This window comes from Empidonax traillii, unplaced genomic scaffold (assembly GCF_003031625.1).
Source record: "Empidonax traillii isolate 1590-97213 ecotype Southwest subspecies unplaced genomic scaffold, ASM303162v1 scaffold54:size2178333, whole genome shotgun sequence".
NCBI classification, from domain to species: domain Eukaryota; kingdom Metazoa; phylum Chordata; class Aves; order Passeriformes; family Tyrannidae; genus Empidonax; species Empidonax traillii.
In genome coordinates, this window is record NW_020955247.1 from 1,295,944 (window position 1) to 1,315,494 (window position 19,551).

At 35.3% G+C, this 19,551-nt stretch overlaps 1 protein-coding gene across 5 annotated transcripts in view; it reads right to left on the reverse strand.

Moving 5' to 3' along the window:
- Window positions 1-19,551, reverse strand: part of CEP120 (centrosomal protein 120) — a 65,125-nt gene that overhangs the window by 41,701 nt on the left and 3,873 nt on the right. For 2 of the 5 annotated variants that reach the window (XM_027879347.1, XM_027879343.1), the window contains exons 4-17: window positions 18,639-18,780; window positions 16,397-16,545; window positions 15,743-15,940; window positions 13,474-13,701; window positions 13,013-13,217; window positions 11,801-11,914; window positions 10,375-10,552; window positions 8,400-8,549; window positions 7,368-7,550; window positions 5,454-5,550; window positions 5,212-5,364; window positions 4,478-4,567; window positions 3,958-4,050; window positions 2,334-2,495 (exon numbers count right to left, since the gene is read on the reverse strand). In XM_027879347.1, the coding sequence (XP_027735148.1) occupies window positions 2,334-2,495; window positions 3,958-4,050; window positions 4,478-4,567; window positions 5,212-5,364; window positions 5,454-5,550; window positions 7,368-7,550; window positions 8,400-8,549; window positions 10,375-10,552; window positions 11,801-11,914; window positions 13,013-13,217; window positions 13,474-13,701; window positions 15,743-15,940; window positions 16,397-16,545; window positions 18,639-18,780 (2,142 nt within the window). Of the gene's footprint in view, window positions 1-2,333; window positions 2,496-3,957; window positions 4,051-4,477; window positions 4,568-5,211; window positions 5,365-5,453; window positions 5,551-7,367; window positions 7,551-8,399; window positions 8,550-10,374; window positions 10,553-11,800; window positions 11,915-13,009; window positions 13,218-13,473; window positions 13,702-15,742; window positions 15,941-16,396; window positions 16,546-18,638; window positions 18,781-19,551 lie in introns of all 5 variants that reach the window. The other 3 variants (XM_027879345.1, XM_027879346.1, XM_027879344.1) reach the window with 3 other exon arrangements.

The following is a 19,551-nucleotide window of genomic DNA, read 5'->3' on the forward strand; positions in this document are numbered from 1 at the left end:
AGAGAGAGAGAGAGAGAGAGAGAAAGAGAGAGAGAGAGAAAGAGAGAGAGATTTCCCAGCTACAGTGAATCAGAGCTAATCGCCCTAGAGATAATAGAAGAGAAACTTTCAAGTGCTGCAGAAATAATTTGGAAGAACTGTAGCCTTGAGAGTGAACCACACAAATCTTACAAATAAAGTATGACTTCCTAATTCAGGAAGTAAGAGTGATTTACTTCAAGGCAGATACTTCAAGGATCTTCTCTTGCACATAGGGGGGCTTACTTCCACACGAGTTCAATTGTAGAATTCTCTAGATGTCTAAGTGTGAAAATAATATATCAACAAATCCTTTTAAAAGGTCAGGAATAAGTTAAAGTACATTGTTTAGAACAATTAAAATTCATCCCAGAACATTTCATGCTATAAAGCAAAGAAACAACACAAAACCCCATACACACACTAAAAAACCCTCACCCAAAAAGGTTTAAAAAAAAAAAAAGAAAAGAAAAAAAAGAGACCTGTCTGGTAACAACAGGAACTTTCTGCACATTACAAAGAGAAGGATCTTAGACTGCAACTCCAAAGCAAGTAAACAAAACCCCACCCTCAACAGCGCAAAAGCCTGTCATATGCAGAGTATGTGGTAACAACCACCACATACTGAAGCATAGCAGGAACAGCATAGAGAAAGACAGCCAGCATCATCGGGAAAGAATGGCCTTCGTACAAAACTGAACAAAACATAGTAGGGCTTGTGTTTGGAAGACAGATAGTATGACAGCTAGTTATACAATCAGGAATATTATGTCACACAGACACTACAGGGTTCTTTACAATTATTAAGTAGTGAGCTTAAAATGAAAATAAAAATGAACAAAAAATGTGAACACATAATTAAATTTTAGAACTCACTGCCACAGGATGTTGCAATACTAAATACTTTTTAGAAGGAATCAGATGAGTTCATGAAGGATACTTTTACTGATAGCTAGTAACTATGAAACACTGGCTGAGAGTACATATAACCCTTGATGGTATTGTTGGATAGACCAAAATTGCATTCATATTGTTCAATCTCTTGCCCTTTAAAACCAACCATTGCAGCAGCATAATGTTGAGCTAAATTATCTGTATGTCTGTTCCAAATAAAGGAAATAAAGTAATTGTGATTTTTTTTTTTTTTTAAAGAGCCTGTAGAAGCTAAAAAGAATCAGTGGGAACCAAAAGTACGAATTTGAATGAAGAATACTAGCTGGTGGCATTTGGTTGCTTGAGCATGAAGAACTATTGGCTGCCTCGTCTGGACTGGTAGATGCCACCACCACATATACAGTGCAGAAGTGATTCACTTTTCACTTTTAAGAGGATTGCAGTCTGTAGTTTGAAACTTCTCATCTCAGTTTTATGACTGTTCAAATAGAGTAGTTAGATTAGCATCTTCAAGGTTAGCAGCATTTTTGTACTAGCTGTATTTTTTACTAAGTTCATTGTACTGTGTTAACATATGCTGACAAGAAAAGAAGTTATTATCAATGTTTAATATGAAACTAAAAACCCCACAAGAATCTAGCACTCCTCCTAATACAAAAATATTCTTTTGTCTGACACAGTTCTTCAAACAGTGAAAGCTAATATGGCATTATCACTGTCACAAATCAGACATAAAAAACACCAAAGCAAGTAATTAATCTACATAAACTAAATACTCTGCAAAACACTTAGGCACTACTAAGATTTAGTCTACTTAACAACAAATTAGGTGTCTAATGATGTGGCAGCTGAAAAAAAAAAAGTACTAAGTTTTACAATATACTTTAACAATCAAGAAAAATAGCCAGACTAGCCTTGTTGTCAGAGCAAAAACCAGATTATAGGACAACAGAACACAGTCCAAATTTTCTCAGTTTAAGAAACACTGCTCCTAGAATAGCAGACTGTAATAACAAGATAATTCTCCCCTTCACCTCAGAAAGGATAGTAGAAATACTCTTTTGAAGTGGGAAAATAGAACTGCACGGTAAAACTACCTGTGTTTTTGCTGGTGTTACTTGATAACAATTTATTAAATTATTGAAATGCATACTGCTGTTCAAGTTTTTCATGTAATGCATGCTTTTATTTGCAATTCATTTTCAGTTGTTAAAAAAATATTTATAAGCGTTGCATTGCAAACTGGCCCTACAACTGAGCAAGACAGATGGGGATGGATCTCAGCACACAGCTCACCAAACAACAGAAAAGTTTATAATAAAGTTGTCAGAATGCACTTGCCTCCAAACCACTTTGGATACTTATAAAAACGCTCACTTTAATAGCTAAATGGTAGAGGCAGAAAACATAAGTGTACTTACCTGCTGATGTAAACGAAGCTTGTCTTCCTCCAGTTGTTTGATTTTTGACCTCTCTAGCTCGAGCTGGTGTGCACATTCCTCTCTGGCTCTCCGCACAGAATCCTGTAGCACCTGCAGATTTCGTTCGTGCTCTGCTTGCAACTCCTTCTTTACTCTTTGAAGCTTAAAAAGAGAGACATTAATATTAATCCATAGGGTGAGAGCTTTACTTCAGTAAAGTCTCTTATAACAATTACTAATATTCATGACAGAAAAATTGTCCATTTCAGAAATTAAACAATAATAATTCCATTTGTCTATATGTTTGCTATATACTTTTTTACTGTATTTCAGTTTAGTACAATCTACCAATTATTATATTTGAGATACAAATATACTCTTGCTTGACTACTATAAAAACAGAGCTATCCGTGTCTCTTCTACACATTCTACATGATTCTTCAGGATTGCTAAAGGCAAGTTTTATATTCACCTTTCTACTACAAACTGAAAAGCTAAATATACTAATTCATTGCAGAGAAATCAAAGTCGCAGCTACAGCCAAGATGTCTTTAGGTCAGTGAGATTGCAGTCTTCAAACTGACCATATTGAGAGAATTTTTTCATAGAGCTAAACAGGAAAGCAATCTTTGATATGTTTGAACTTTCTAGAAAGATGCTACTGGCCCAGAAACTTCTAGCTGAACCTCTCCAATAGCCATTTCTCAAACTATGTAATTGCTAAATGAACCCTTCATTATTTTGTCTAGACATTTTCGGAATCCACTGATCTTTATCATCTCTAAACCCTCAGGTCAGAATCTTACTGAATTTTGAGAAAGTTTTGGGAGAAAAGCATATATGAGATTCAAAATAACTACTTTTACTCAGACTAAAATGTACTTGGCCAGACCAAAGCATCAGATCTTTTTGCACAGATGTTACAAGTCAGAACACTACAGCACAACTTGCATCTTGAAGTGTACAGAGAGTGTGGGTACTGAACCAGCAAGTCCCTGTGTTGGGAGCTCTCTGAACTTTGTTACAGGGACAGAAAGGATCAGTATGATAAAAAGATTAATCTGACTTAGACAGTTTATTTTTTTCTCTTTCTCTTTTCATATGACTAGTATCCCTGAAGTCACACCCCACTTCCTCATACTGGGGCTAATCAGTAAGATCTAGAAACAATGGTAGTTACTGGTTTCTCTTGTATCCTCTCTATTGCAGTTTCTCCCAGATCTCCTTGTCAACTTCTTCTATTTCAACAGTTAATCTAGTAATTACCTTTTGAAATGAGGGGCTCTTGTGCACACGTACAGTATTCACCTGACAGTACTAAACTTAAAATTAGATGTGTGAATGTTATATAAATGTCTTCATGACACTAATTCTGTCAAGAAGAGACAATCTACAGTTCTGTAATTCTAGCAACCATTTTAAAGTTCACCAAATTCCTATTTCAGTAAAAAAGTGCAGTTGTAACAAAATGTGGACTAAATTACTAGTGCTTTTCTATTCATCAGTGTGAATGTGGCTATTTCAGATCCTATACACAGCTCACAACTGTCACTAAGCGAAACCTCTAACCTTAAAGAAATAGCTAATACAACTGCATTGCTTAATATAACCAAGCAGTTTTTACCTCTGATTCAGCACTAAAAAGCTGTCGTTCTCGCTTATCTAGATCTCTCAGGGTTTTCTGCAGTTTTTCTTCCAAAACATTATATTCTGCTACCTACTCAAACAAACAATAAAAAAAAGGAATAAAATAATGACAATTTGTATTTGGAAGCTTACATATAAAACACATCTCTAGCTCTTAATTAAGAATTTACAATGGAGAGTCCTCCTTTTTAACTCAGTAAAAGCTAATAGGTTGACGTGCACAGCCAGGCTGTAGAAGTGCTTTTTGACCACACACAAGAAAGGCAATTAAGGTAAAAAGCCACCATATAAAGCAGGCTAACCTAAGGATTTCAAACAAGCATTCTATGATTAAGGGCTGCTTTTAATATTTTGCACTGTTGCAGGATAGATGCATGCATATTAATAGATGCAAAAGGTAATCACAGACCCTTTCTTGTATGTTTACCTTACTGTATTTACAGTGATGATATATTTAGAGTAAGACTTACACCATATATAAGGACAAGTTTCCTTACCTTTTTCTTCACTAATGCCTCTCTCTCTCTATCTCTTTTCTTCCATTCTTCTGCAAGTGCTTGCATATGCACCATTTCCTTCTTTTTAAGCTTTTAAAGGCAACAGAGAGAAACAAAATCCCCAAACCAGAAAACCAGATCAAAATTGTTAGAAGTGCAGCTTTAGAGTACTAACAGATGTAAGTCCTGAAGCAACAGAATTTCGTACAGTAACTTATGACTTAGCATATGATTCTGATAGTGAAAGTTATTTCTAACACTAAAGTAAAAAAATGCAAAGTAAACACAAGTTTGAGAAAAATATCCTAACAAACAGACACCACATCCTTAGTATCTTTTAAAAAGAAGCATGTGATTAAGAGTACTTAGAATTAAGAGTTCAAGAGTAGAAACATAGCAATGGATTTTTGAGTGAGACTAAAGAAATACAGCGTTAATACTTAATATCCATAATGTGAATCGTATCTACTGTAGTTCATAAAAAGTAATGGAAAATTTTGAAGAGGGTATTCTGCAGTTCAATATCTAGCACTTTCTTCAGGCACTTAAGAGAATTAACCTTCTTCCTTAGGAATACGGATTACTGGACAGACTAGTGTACTCTGCACGAGTAAAATTTAGTTCTTATTTGAAACAGTGGCAAAGACAAATATAGGTAATGTTCCCCTCACCAATTCTGCTAAAAATTGTCTGGCAATCATGTAATTTAGGTAATAAACAGAAAGAGTAAAAACCTGATTTTCAAAAAGGTCCTCTTGCATTTCCTTCCACATTTCTAATTCCAGTGCTGCTTTGTATTCAAGAGTTTCTCGAGGTTCTGGATGGTCTTCTGGAGCACAGTGAGGCTGAGTGTGAGGAATATGTTGTTGCTGACCAGCACCTACACCCTGATAAATTAAGAGTGGATTTTTCACTGGAAACTCAACTTATCAAAGAAATGCTCAAGGTAAAAAGATAAGATGTATGTAAAATTTACTTGAGAAGAATCTGACACCATAACTTCTTGCACCTTCACAAGCCCGTAGTCTTCCAAAGTGGTGGCATAAGAAAGCTCTGCTATTCTGTTGCCTGACCTATAAACAGCATTAGAATGTTATTTTAATGAAAAATGTCTAAAAATACAAAAAGTGAATTGTAAACCAACACACAAACCAGCCAAGCTGAAGTCCTAAAAATTCCATGTAAGCTCAAGATCTCTAAATACTTGTCTACGTGAGAGCCCTAACATGTTCTCCTCTGTATATTGTTAAGGATTAGTTTATGCAATAAGCTTTCTGAATAAACAGATAATTTGTCATTAGGAATCTATTTAACTAACAGATTATTATAATCAACATATCCGTGCACCAAGGAAATGATCCAAAATTGTACCTACAATCTTAAACCTTTCTAATGACATAACTGCCAGGTATTACTGCTGGCTTCATTTTAAGATACTTGTTAAAAATGGTTAGTCTTGCTTTTTTAGGTGTTAACAGTAACTTTCTAGTTATCCACAATATAAGTTACTTGCAAATCAAATGTGGTAAACCATTCTTGGATTACAAAAAAAATATATTTCTGGAAACTCCACCACAAAGAACTTGCAATTCAAAATCCACTTATATATTAAATATCTACCTGCTCTTGTACAGTGAAAAAATGCCTAGATATCAGATATTTCAACAAACTAATTTGAAAAAAAAAACCAAAAAACATTCACACAACATTAAAATGAATTACCGCATTAAATTCTTACAACTTTTTAATCAGTCACTGACTAAAAAAGAAAACAAATTCATGTTAATGGACCTGAGAAATCTGAGTAAGTCTGTGTAACATACCACTGTAAAATGAAGGTTACACCAACATGAACAAGGATAGGAAGGGATCAGCAAAGCAAAATGTAGACCTGATTACATTTTGAGAATGCCATCTAGTGGTTGTTATGTTTTTTGTTAAATCAGTTTTCATTTTAACAAACTATTAGGGAAAGTAAGAACCTTAATGTATAGTGAGATCCTAAAGAAACTCTCCATAGAGTCAGGCCATGCTGGCTTTCACATAAAAAAGTTTACACAAAGCCAAAGGTCAATTTTCTATCAATGTGGGAGAAGCGGAGATATCAATCAGTAACCTGAAATTTCCTGTGAGTCAAATATAGCACGCTTTACTTATCTGTTGCATTAGAGTTTAAACTGACTCCAGTGTTAATAGCAATTAAATTTATTTCTAAGGGTATAATCAAGTTCCACCATCACACAGGAAAAATGAAAGTCTAGACACTGATTGTGAGCACAACTCATCTTCACCAAGAACACGGGTTCTTCATATACTTAAAGACCCCAACACCGCTCTATGTAAATGAATATTTACCTTCAGACAGAACATTAACTAATAGTGCTTCTTCTGATGTATACAAGTCCAAACCCCTGCTACTCTCACAAGGAATAATCCTGAAACAGGAAACCTCTCCATTCTATGAATGTATCTGTCCTCCTAACTTCACTGAAGTCAGCTGCATTTAAAGCATACTATGAACACCAAATATTAACTGTTTTCTGGAATATCAGCACTTTCTGTAATTAACTTACTCAGAATTACCTCAGTAACATTTCTTCCAATTATTTACTTCTTTAATAGGTCTGTGAATTTTACCCATGATCTTGATTATATAAAGGTTTATAAAAATTACATTGGTAGTGGTGTTGGTGTTGCACAATATGACTATAGCAATTTAACTTTTAACCTCTTGGATGCATTTTCCCTCCCTCTATACTGCAGTACTCTGCAGCCTGTTTGCCTAATCAAAAAGCTAAGCAGGAAGATCTTGCCCTTTTTCAAGGAAATACTAAACAAACAATTCTTCAAAACTTGCTATAGAGCTAAATATCTTTTCAAATAGTTTTACCCGTGTGCTGCTGTGACACTGACTGTTTCATTATAAGTCTGACGCCAGCATTGTTCACCATTCCCACCCAAGAAGCGAGTTTTTTCCGAAGCCAATACATTTGAAAGCTGAAGTCTTGCTACCCCTAGAAGTAAATCTTTGGTTGTTTTATCCTTGTGCCATAATTCAACCAGCAGAGGCAATCTGAAACAAAGAAGTGATCTCAGTGTCAGGCATCAAAACAAAAGAGGAAGAATTCTTATTCATTTGGGTATCTCATGTTCTAAAAGTAACTGTCCAAATCAGTGACACAATTGTCAAACAATGAGATAAGTTTACTGCATTTCACTTAGAGGAGTAAGACTGACTGACTTTGTATCTTCTCCATCACTTGGTTTGGTCAGATTATCATTCCTTTCTGCAATTACTAGGAAATAACAATGTTACACTGAAAGTAATTGACTGAACAACATTAGCAGAACTCGATCGTCTTAATTTATAAGTACTTATAAATTAATTTTAACCACTGTCACTCAAAATACATCTCCCTCCTCTCTCCTTTCAAAATACCACTATTCTGATGATTCTTTTTCCCCATAATCTTAATTATTTGTTGAAATCTGGTGGAATTCCTGGGAAAACTGTTTCACAGCCATCAACACTTTGCTCAGCTTTCCAGGTACCTGCTGTATTTTCAAAGACATCATATTTTAATACACGAACTATTTTGTATTAAAAAATAAAAAATTATGTGTTTCATTTGAAGTAGTACTTGGTTCTTTAATAATTTACAGGAACAGCACTTGTTTCTGTAAGCAACAATCCCTGCATAAGCACACAGAGATGAAATCAAGAATTCTAGAGTTCCTCACTTTAAATGTAATTAATAGAGAAACTGGAAGTGCAGGGTATTAAATATTCATTGGCATTAGCACTTGAATTCTTTACTAAATTCTTAAACTAATGATATTAACTAACATACTTGAAGTTGCAACTGCATTTACAACAAAAACTACAAAAATTTAATTAAGATACAGAATTGCAAGTTACCACCTGAAGAATGTATCTTGAAGCTGATGAGGTATAGTTGCAAAGTCAAATGCACAATATGACTTTGGAAGAAAGACTTCCATGTTCTTTCTGATTTCTACAGGCGGGCTTGTCATAATAGGTGCTGCACTGCCAAAAAATGGATATGAGTACCTAATAAAAACAATAACCAAAATAATAAAACAATTATAAAAATAGATAAATTTTTATTATATCTTCTGCAACAAGAAAACCAGTTTAGATATCACCTACTGAAGCATGACTTGTACTAAAGTGTGGAAAATTTGTACTAGTACACATAACAGAATTTAGTTCTCAAGTATTTGTGTTTTCATTTACTTCAGGACTGATCCAGCTACTTTATAATCACTGTCATTTTGAAAAAAAAGCTTTAATAATCTGTACGTTCCCAACTAGATGAATTTATATGTTATCAAAATCTGCAATTATTAAAAAAAAATGAGTAGAGAACTAGAAGGAAGAAAAATTATATTCACAAGTAGGTTGCTGTTTGAGAACATTTACAACTATATTTACAGTGAAGACTGGTCTAACACGCTAAAACTGATAACTAAATATACATATACACCACGCTTGAACCATTTGAAAATTTCATTAACTTTTAATTCCCACAGTTTAACTGACCAATTGGAAAGTCAAATCATTTTACCAATGCAACTCAAAATGTGGCCTGAAACTACTCTACTAGCATAATTCAGTGTATGATAAACTATAACAAACAGGAGGCCATGAACTTCCTAAACTTCACTTTGTTCAAATTGATGCCAGCTGTCAGTTGAGTTACTAACAAAAGGAATGCTGAATCAAATGATTCCACTATATATAAAATTGCATATTTCAACTTCTGTGCAAAGAGATTGTTCAGACCAGAATAAAATCATGCTTCCGATCTACAGTGAATATGCAATTTTTTTACCCTGTAACTTTTCTTAACGTTTATGGTTTTGGATGTTTCTCTTCTTCAGTTTCTTGCCATATTCATCACTGACTGTAAAAATTCAAGTGCATGAAACCTATTTGTTGTCACTGTTTTGAAGCAAATTAAATTTTTGGAATGTTATGTGAAAAAGCCTTTAAGTGACAAAATTATGCCCATTGTATGACTGCTGCTTTCCACACACTAATAATGTAGCCTACAGAAAGGTATTAATGATGCATTCTATATCAGCTGTATTTTAAAATATTCTACCCCTACACCCCAACTCCATCTTTCACTGCAGTTAAAACAAAACTAACTCCAGGAATCAACACTACAACTACACTTCCTAGTGACCAGGTAAGCTATCAGAAAACAGTCAAAACAAATGCAGAGGTACCTCCCTAGCCAGACATATTCAATGTTCTCACACTGAATCACCATTTAAAGATAATGTGTGCCACAATGACCCTAATGGAAACTTAGAACGCAAATGGTGAAAACTTATTAACCAGTGAATTCAAATATACCATCAGTAACTAACATCCCATTAATATAAATTTTGTTTTTTTAAACCATCAAAATCATCCTGTATCTATGAGCTTCTCAGAATAATGCATTTACTACACTGATTGTTCACATGAAAATAGAATGTGCTTCCTTTAGCTTCACTGTCACACATAAACCAGTGATCTCTCTCTTACTAAAAGACTACAAATCACTTCTTTGATCAGCTGGCAATGTAGCCAGAAAGTAGCAAGACAAGTAATTCTCCTTTTCCTTTAAAGACTGAATGATGTTTCTTATCTTCAGAGCTCAGACATTCAAGTGAGATTTACTATAAATTACAGTGAAAGGCAAAGTTTCACACCATATTTAATGCTTAGTTTAGTGATGAGCCAGACGAACATTCTGAAGTATTTTGTTATAGAGAATCAGCTACATAAAAGGCATCAAGAAGCATACCACCAGAAATAATTCTGATTATAAAGGCTTTGTATTGAAAAGAAAGATACTTTTATTACCAAGAATAAATTGTACCTTAAAATGCAATTTATTGGAAAACCAACTTCCAGACCACGTATACTTCTTAAGTCTATTGAAAAGCAAAAATGGTGTGAGGATGCTGGAATAACAATTTTCTGTGCAGACACAGGCTCAGAAGAACTGGACACACCCACAGGGTTGGGCTGAGATGCTGCTACTGGACCACTATCAGCTGAAAACACAAAAGAGAATTCATGTGCATTTTTTATAATTTGTTCTGCCCAAAATAACAAAATGTATCAAATATTAGGGTCACATTTGAATGCAAGAAGATAGATTGCTTCCCTAAGAGACTTTGATTCCTTGTAATATAAATGAATACTGTGAAGAACAGCCACTCTTTTTGTAAGTTACTGCTTCCAAAGAAAAAACACCCAACACCCAGAATACTTTAAATCTACCTAAAAGACTATTGTATTTTTCCTTACTTTAATTATCTTCAAAGCTATGTTAGTTTAACACACTGAAAAAAAATTCAGACTAAGATCCAAGATATCAAATTCTTCCGAAGGATGCTGTAAAATTTCAACAGTTTACATTAATTGCTCCTAGCCAACTTGAGGGCATGCAGAAAAAAAAAAAAATTTGTAGGAACTTAGGTAGCTTTGAATTAACTAACCTCTTTATTTTGGGACTTAAAAAGACAGAGCACCAGGCCAATTACAGTGCTTGTGTAAGGCAGCAGCAACTATTGATCCCAAGCTGAGGTTTAGCTGTTGAAGCAAACTAGGCTAGCTCTAGGCTAGGTCTGCAAAGCACATCTGCTTATGTCACATCTATTTTATAATTTAGGAAGCAGAAGCTACATTGAGTGTCTGTCTAATTGCACCCAGGCTTCTCATGTCCTTACACTGGGACCTAATACTCCTTTCAAAGAGTAAAACAAACTCCAAGTCCTAAAGACAGGGTTACCAAAAGGTATCCTCCTAAATTGTTTAGGACATTTTGTTCAAGTCTTAGAAAGTTATTGGAGCTACCACGTCCCTATAAAAAGCAAAGAGAGAAAGAAACTGTCAGATAAGAACTCAACTGCCTTTTGTAAGTGCTACTTGTCCTGATACCCTTTCTTCATAATGGTTTAAAATGTTTCCATTTTTGTCCTTTTCAAAGAAATACATAATTGACTGTTTTTCCTCCTTGTTTCTAGGTGTTTTATGTGCATTAACAGAAACAATCCAGAAAAGAAAAAAGCCATAATGCTACAACATCAGCTAGTTAGCATAACATAGGAAAAAAATAATTTTAAATGATTAAGTAAAAAAGTCAGTAGCTTGCTTGGTACAAGGAATGGGTTGTTTGGAATTTTAAGGTCATGACAGATATGAAAGTAAGGCCATACAGCCTGCTGTTAAAATTCATTTAAGTTGCTACTATATTCAAATGTTTTTTAATGTACTAAATCAGATAAATTTTACATTACTGGGATTTTGCAGATCTAATAGAGGTGACTTTGCTCTGCTCTGCAATTTGAAAGATGGAAGCTCTTCAGTGTACTTCTGGTTAACCTCTTGGCAGCATCCAGACACCAGCCCTGAATTAAAAATATGAAATGAAAAGTTTTACATTTTAAAAAACCAGAGTTATAAAGTTACTATTACTGTAAATAAAAAAGCACAATCCTGGATTTCTTAAATATAGATTCAAACCAGATGCTGGGTTCACAATACTTTCTTGTTACATTCCATATAAAAAGGGCAAAAGCCTTGCTTAGATAAGATCAGTTGGGATTGAAAGAAAACTTGGCTGAATTAGCACACAGATCCTGAGAGCACATTCTGGGACCCGGATTTTCCTCTACAGAACTGGGTGTCTTTAGCACCAACTGCAGAAGACCAGTAATATAAGCATCATTAGGAAAATGGTAATTCTGCTTTATTCATAAATCATCTCTTAAGAAGACTCATGTTCAGTAATTTTTAGCAAAATAACATTCTTTTGAGTTTTATTCTACTACTATAGTATTTCTTCTCTCATGTCTGTTCCTCTTCCACTTCTCAAATCAGAAACAAGTCTTAGAAGGCTATTTGGGCTACCAAGTCCAAAGAAAAGGATAATATAAAGAAAAACAAAACCAAACCAAACAAAAAACCAGCTGCTTGGTTTTGTCTAGGAATCTGTACAATATGAACATTTTTCTTCACAAATTATAATCCACATAGTCAATTCCTTGGAAATTTTAAAAATCCCACATTACCCCTGCCTTTGTATTTAATAAATGTGAACATTAGACCATTTCAACTCCTCATTGAGCAAATATGTTTCTTCGCAGGTGTTTCACTAAGCCTTTTCATTCACAAATTCAAGAAATGCCAAACACTTCTCTTATGATTTTTCAAGATGGTGACAATCCACATCATTTATAATCTATATACTACCAAATCCCTAATCTGGCTCTTTTAAGTGTTCTCAACAACCATTATGTTCAAATCACAGCATTTACCCCCTTATGCCCCTCCTGCTATTTATTTTATGCAAATAATTATTACTTGCTATTTATTTTATGCAAGTAATTATTACTTGCCTGAAATTTATCACCACAAGTGAGTACAACTTCAAAATATGCTGCAAATGAATAGAGCAAGATCCAAGACCACACAACAACTGGGTAAAAAAATTATATACCACATACCCATTTTCCTTGGGTTTGTGCCTTTTTCAAACTTAAGACTTTCCACTTCACTTTCTGTTGCCACATCTTCTTTTGAAGAACATTGATCAGCTTGAGATGGGACCTTCTGGGACCTCTGCTGCAGGCTCTCTGTTTTTCCACTAACAGGTGAAAGAGCTTTCTCCTGTGGCTGTTTAGATTCAGTTGGAGGATTTAAGGGAATCAAAGGCTGAATGAAGTGATACAGTTTTCTTACTGATCATGGCTTGCACTGAAAAATTCTGTCACAACACTCTCATGGTTTGAGACTATTTTTCAGATATAGAAAAATAAGGCAATTAAAGGATTATTCACATAATGCAATTAATTACTTCAGGTTTTCTTTTACATAATCAACTGTCATTTACATCTTAGGAATACTAATTATTTTTTAACATGAAACTGTGCAACAGTGTCTAAGCCAGCAGTAAATGGGTAAGCTATACCTGGGCAGTCATGTTCTCCCTTTGAAGAACTACAGATACCCCAAGAGTAGGAGCCAGATCCAAAGGCAATTGTGGTAGCTTCTGTTTAGCTCTATTTGGTGGAACAAGGACAAATGATCCCTCTATTGCCACAGGGTGTTGATTAATCTCCACATTTCCTTTCTTTAGTAGTCCAGACAAGGGTATTTCAGTGCTTCCAAGAGAGTGGTCTCCACAGCAAAGATGGATCTGTACACACACAGAGGTGCTAGAAAGTATCTGGTATGTGAAAATTTCACTTAAATTGTTTTTGCACCCTCCACTACAGATAGCATAAATACAACAAATTATCATCCCAAGCCTAGTGCCTGTATGCTGAGAATATGAACAGCTATGAAATGTCAGTATTTGCCCACTGCTAGGGCAGTAGCAGATCACTGCACTCCCCTTCTGAGGACCTGTCATATCATTCGTTCCATAGGATAAATTCAATAGTCTGGCTTCTAAACACAGCACAGATTCTTGCCCATAACATATAGGCATATAAAATGCATGACTGCAAGGTAAAGAGAAAGGTTATTTGAAAGCTCAGCTTTTGTGCATATATTTAGCCACCACTTAAGCAGCAAGGATTTTTGGAATTAAGTACTGTTCTTAATTCCTGGTAAGCACCATTACTCTCTTTTGAAAACTTGACTCAACTGTTTGTTCCTTACACAGCTTAATATTTATAAATCTAAGTAAAAGATGGATCTTAAAAAAAAACAAAACCAACACACTGAGATAATCTATTTTGCTCAAAGTTACTCCTTGAAACTTACATACCAAATTGCTCTTTCCCAAATAAGGGTCATTTTAATTTTCATTTAGCAAATCAAATCACTGTATTCTGATCCTTAATATTTATTACACTCAAGGAAAACTTCCATGCTAAAGAGTGTCAGCTGCCAATATACACACCTACGTGTGTGTATATATACATACATATGCACATATATACAAATACAATCATACACTACATATATACACACTCTAGTCTAACTATTAGCACCTTTTAAAACTAAAAACTCTTAATTTTTGGAAAAACATATTAAAAATTTAGAATCTGAAGACAGTGCTCCGATCCTATATCTTAAATTTTAAGAAGCTGAACGAGAAGTCAGAGAAAGAAAAATGTAAATCAAAATGTGGATCTGACCTCACGACAATTCTTGTTAAAAAAGTCATTCTTTAAACATGACGGAAACCTGTATAATTCTCTGTATATGTATATATGTAAAATATATTCTACATTAAATACTTTGTTTCAAGACGAAGATTAAATTCCAAACACATCAGTGCATAGTTTTCTCCAAAAAACTGAAAAATATTTAAAGTTGAGAGAAAATTTGAAATAAGACTTTAACAAAAACATTCTTAAACAATGCTGGATAACAAAACTAGAATGGTCTCTACAGACCTTAAGGAAAATAACTTTAAAAGGGTCCAGATCCAAGACTTTGTACAACTAGCAGCCTTATTTACCAGCTACACAAATAGAAACACTTTACTACCCTTATTCAATCAGTCTCTTGTAATTAATTGCGAGCCATGTGCAGATTGCCATAAAGACTCTAAACAGTACCTAATATTTAGAATCATAGAATCATTTAGGTTGGAAAAAGACCCTTAAGGTCACTGAGTCCAACTGCCAACCTAACTCTGCCAACTCCACCGCTAAACCATGTCCCCCATTTAAAGGTAAGGCTAAAGATGTCTCTTAACAGCCCAAAGATGTCCGTAGTGTATTTAAACCCAGCATTTGGTTAAGGAGCGGGGGAAAAAGCCATACCTCCCTTCCAACTCACAGAGAATGCTAAAGGCAGTGATTTTAGAACTTAGGCAAGAATGACCCAAGCAGCTGGCGTGGGATTAGCATAGGTAGCACAAAGCGGGACTCAGGACTGCAGATGGTCTGATTGCAGTAAGGGTCCCAGAGCTCAGAGCTCTTGGGAATGCCACATTAGCTCTTTTGGTATATCATGTTCCAGCAACACCTTTCATCATGACATGTAAACCAGCCTACTATGGCAACTATATTATAAAGTCCGTATTCCACCTGAGATGGGAAATCTGCTGCTAGAGTTTCCCCCCATATCAGCAAGAGAATCAACCTGTATTTGGGCTAAGCCACTGCAATACAATCTTAGTTTTGGAAACAGAATGCTTCCCAGATTCAGTCTGTGACATATTCTATTTCTTTTATTTTCATTATTTATTTTCATTTCACATTTGAGATGAAACAGCTTACCTGCAGTTTTGACTGTGTACAAAGATAAACTTGAAGGGCATCAACTGTACTACGTATTCGAACTGAAGCTCTTTCTGGCTCAAAGTTTGGATTAATTAAATCAGTGAAAGGTTCATTTGTGACATCATTTCCCAGTAATGAGTAGTAGAAAAAAAACTCAGGTTGTCGATCAGGAAGCTTCATAGTACTAGGAACTAACTGAAAGAGATTCAGAAGAGAATAATGCATCTCTTTGACTGATGTAGAGTTACAGTAATTCTTCTGTAGACAGCTTAGAGTGACCTCAAACCACCAAGCAGCTGAACTAAATCCTAGTTTGACTAAACAGAAAAATTTTATATATCCAAACTGAAGTAAAAGAAAAAAGAGCAAACTTAATTTACAAGCATAACAATAACTTGCAAAATGACCCTTAAGATTTGGCAGCACCAAGGGCTGTAACTGACATCCTATATTCAGTAACATCAAGCACTGCACAAATACTTAGAAATAAGCAGTGCCTTCATAAAATATTTTAAAATGAAAACTAATGTATACAAATTCAGCATAGGACAAGGCTATTTATTGCAGGAAACTTAGAAAACAATAAAAAATCCTAACTAGAAATAAAATACGGGAAGGTGAAAATACAAAGGTGGGAGCAAGGAAACAAACCTGTTCCAACTGTGTGGCAAATGCAATGGTTACAGACAAGACAAAGTAGTCTCTGCAATACTCTTCTGGTCCAATTTGATGATAGCCTTCTTCTTCATTCAAGACTGGTACAATACTTTTAGGCTCTAGGCCAGGAAAAAGGGTAACTACTAAGAAAGCAAAAAAAAGCATAGGTAACTAGTGATCTTATTGCTGCAGCAATCTGATTCTAATTTTACCTTTAAGTATTGTACACATGGAGAGAAAACTGCAAATAAGGATCTTGAGGACTGGTATCAAAGCATTGCAAAACACAGAAAAAGTCCCTAGGTGTAGTTAGATACAGCTATAAAAAAAATCTCAAAATAAATTTCTATTCAGTGGGCACAGATGTTGTTTTGAACACTATGCTAGACAGAATTCTAAGGAATTTTTTTATTTAGCGTTACACTGAGTGACACTACAGTAACTGGAAGATTACTTGACCATGCTAGAGTCTATCACGATGTTTCTTTATTGTGCTCATTAAAGGAAATACAAGACAGTAACTGCATATAGCAACCTGCTGAAACAAGTATGATTGTGCCATTCCACAGACTTTTGGAACGTTTCATTTAAAGATTTTTCATCTGCAGTCTTCAGTGCATAGAACACTGTATTCTGGTTTACTAGGTTTTGCTCTGTAGTGCCAGTAATTCAACCCATTTCAAAGCCTCTCAGGTTACGACAAATAGAAATAATCATATAGCATTTTGTGAACCAAAAGGCTCCATTTCAAACACTGAGAACTTTAGACAACTCAGGCCAGTTAAAAAAAAAAAAAAAAAAAAAAAAGAATATGTATCCTAAAAGGAAAACTGTCTGACTAGACTTGAACTGGGTAATCCAGCTTTGTCATACCCGGTGTCTGGAACATTAACTTCATACCTGTGAAAACCCACACATTTGTTTTCCCCTGTTACCTAAATATGGTATAGAGTAATTTTGAGGTGACAGAAGGAAATAAAGTGTTGGCAAACTTGTTTGTAGCAATTATTTCACATAAAACATGAAGTAGAAAACAGTGCTGGGTGAAGGCAGAAGGGTTTTCTTGTATTTTCTGCCTGTGTTATGAGGTTTAGGAGAGCTTTCAGGCTCAAACATTTTATGGGCACTGCAGACTAATGAATCATTTACAATAGTTCCTTGCCTTCTTTACAAACTTTACAGGGTTGCACTGTGAACCTGAAGGTTGTGTAATTACACTGAAACTTAAATACTGTCTTAACCCATCTTGAAATGCAGCCAAGTTGGTGAAGCCTGGGCCAGAAACCTTGTAAAAGACTTACTGCCACTGACCACTTCATTTTTACAAAATCACAGCCACAGATCATAAGCAGATGATGAATTTAGAATTAGGGAAAAGTTACTGTCAGGGCAAGAACACAAAGTATTGTAAAGTAAGTAGGAGAAAATCCACTAGATGTACCAAAGGCTCATTTTTCAGAAATTAGGTAGAGAGGCTTTTGTGTAGGAGATCAGGGAAGGGGGGGATGTAATTATGGGTCTGGGAGTTTTCTTGGAGGACTTTCTAACAGCGTCTAAGACTTTGGCTTTGTTTTGTAAAAAGTGTCAACTTGTATTTAAAAAAAAATATCGCAGATAAAAAAGTGACTGAAAGGTACAGCACAAAGCTGTCTACTATTGTTAACATTTGAGTTCCAATAGATTTTTGACACATTAGGTTTTTGACACATTTCACGTTTCTTTCGAGAGAAATGAACAAGGGAATTCAGAATCAGAATGAGTCCCAACAGTAAGAAGACATTACTAGAACACATCCTTAACAATAGATCATGATCTAAAAACTGCAAGATTAGAAGAAAAACCCATCAAAAAAAGAGAAGCCTACCCAATAAACGAAACATTTTACTGTGTTACAATTCCAAGCCCAAACTACTGAAACTTTACATTCTGTGAAGAAGTTCTTTTCTTATTTCTTGCATTACAGAACTTTCTAAAGCCCAGAAATACAAGTAAAATGCCCATGGGAGTTAAGTAATTTCCATTTTAAATTCAGTTGTTTTGCAGCTTGTCACACAACTACCACAGTAAAGCATCCTTGAAAAATTTATTACTACAGGGTACATTAATCAGCTGCAAAGGATTTGCATTGGAACTGCTGTGAAATTAAATCTGAGACTCAATACATTTGCAACAAGTGATATGTTCATCTAGCACAGGAACATTTTAAATTCAGAGTGAATGATATTATGTTACTTACCCTTTCCTTCTCTAGGGGGTGCCTCCTTGGCTTTAAAGTCATCAACCAGTGCTTTTGAATCCGTCTCCAACACAACACCTATTTGTATTTCAGGTTTAAATTTAGGGTACTTGTTACTAAGCAACGGATACCATTTTGGTGCCTACATAATTTAAAACAAAAGTAAAAACCAAATGCACTTTAAAACCCAAGAAAGATAACATACTATTATTACAGATAATATCAGTCTTGCTCTAAGACTTTATTTCATCATCTACAGAAATATACCTTGGTTTTTATTTCTAAAAATTTGGTCTATTTTGAGTACACTATTATCATAGAATCAACTAGGTTGGAAAAGACCTCCGAGATCATCAAGTCCAACCCTTGATCCAACACCACTGTGGTTACTAGATCATGGCACTCAGTGCCACATCCAGCCTCATCTTAGAAACCTCCAGGGATGGTGAATCCACCACCTCCCTGGGCAGGCCATTCCAATGCCTGATTACCCTCTCTATAAAGAATTTCTTCCTAACATCTAACCTAAACCTCCCCTGGCAGAGCTTGAGCTCATGTCCCCCTGTCCTATCGTTGGTTGCCTGGGAGAAGAGACCAACCCCCACCTGGCTATAACCTCCCTTCAGGTAGTTGAAGAGAGTGATGAGGTCACCTCTAAGCCTTCTCTTCTCCAGACTAAACAACCCCAGCTCCCTCAGCCTCTCCTCATAGGACTTGTGCTCAAGTCCCTTCACCAGCCTGGTTACTCTTCTCTAGACTTGCTCCAGCACCTCAATATCCTTCCTGAACTGAGGGGCCCAGAGCTGAACACAATACTCAAGGTGTGGCCTCACCAACGCAGAGTACAGGGGAAGGATCACTGCCCTGCTCCTGCTGGCCACACTGTTCCTGATCCAGGCCAGGATGCCATTGG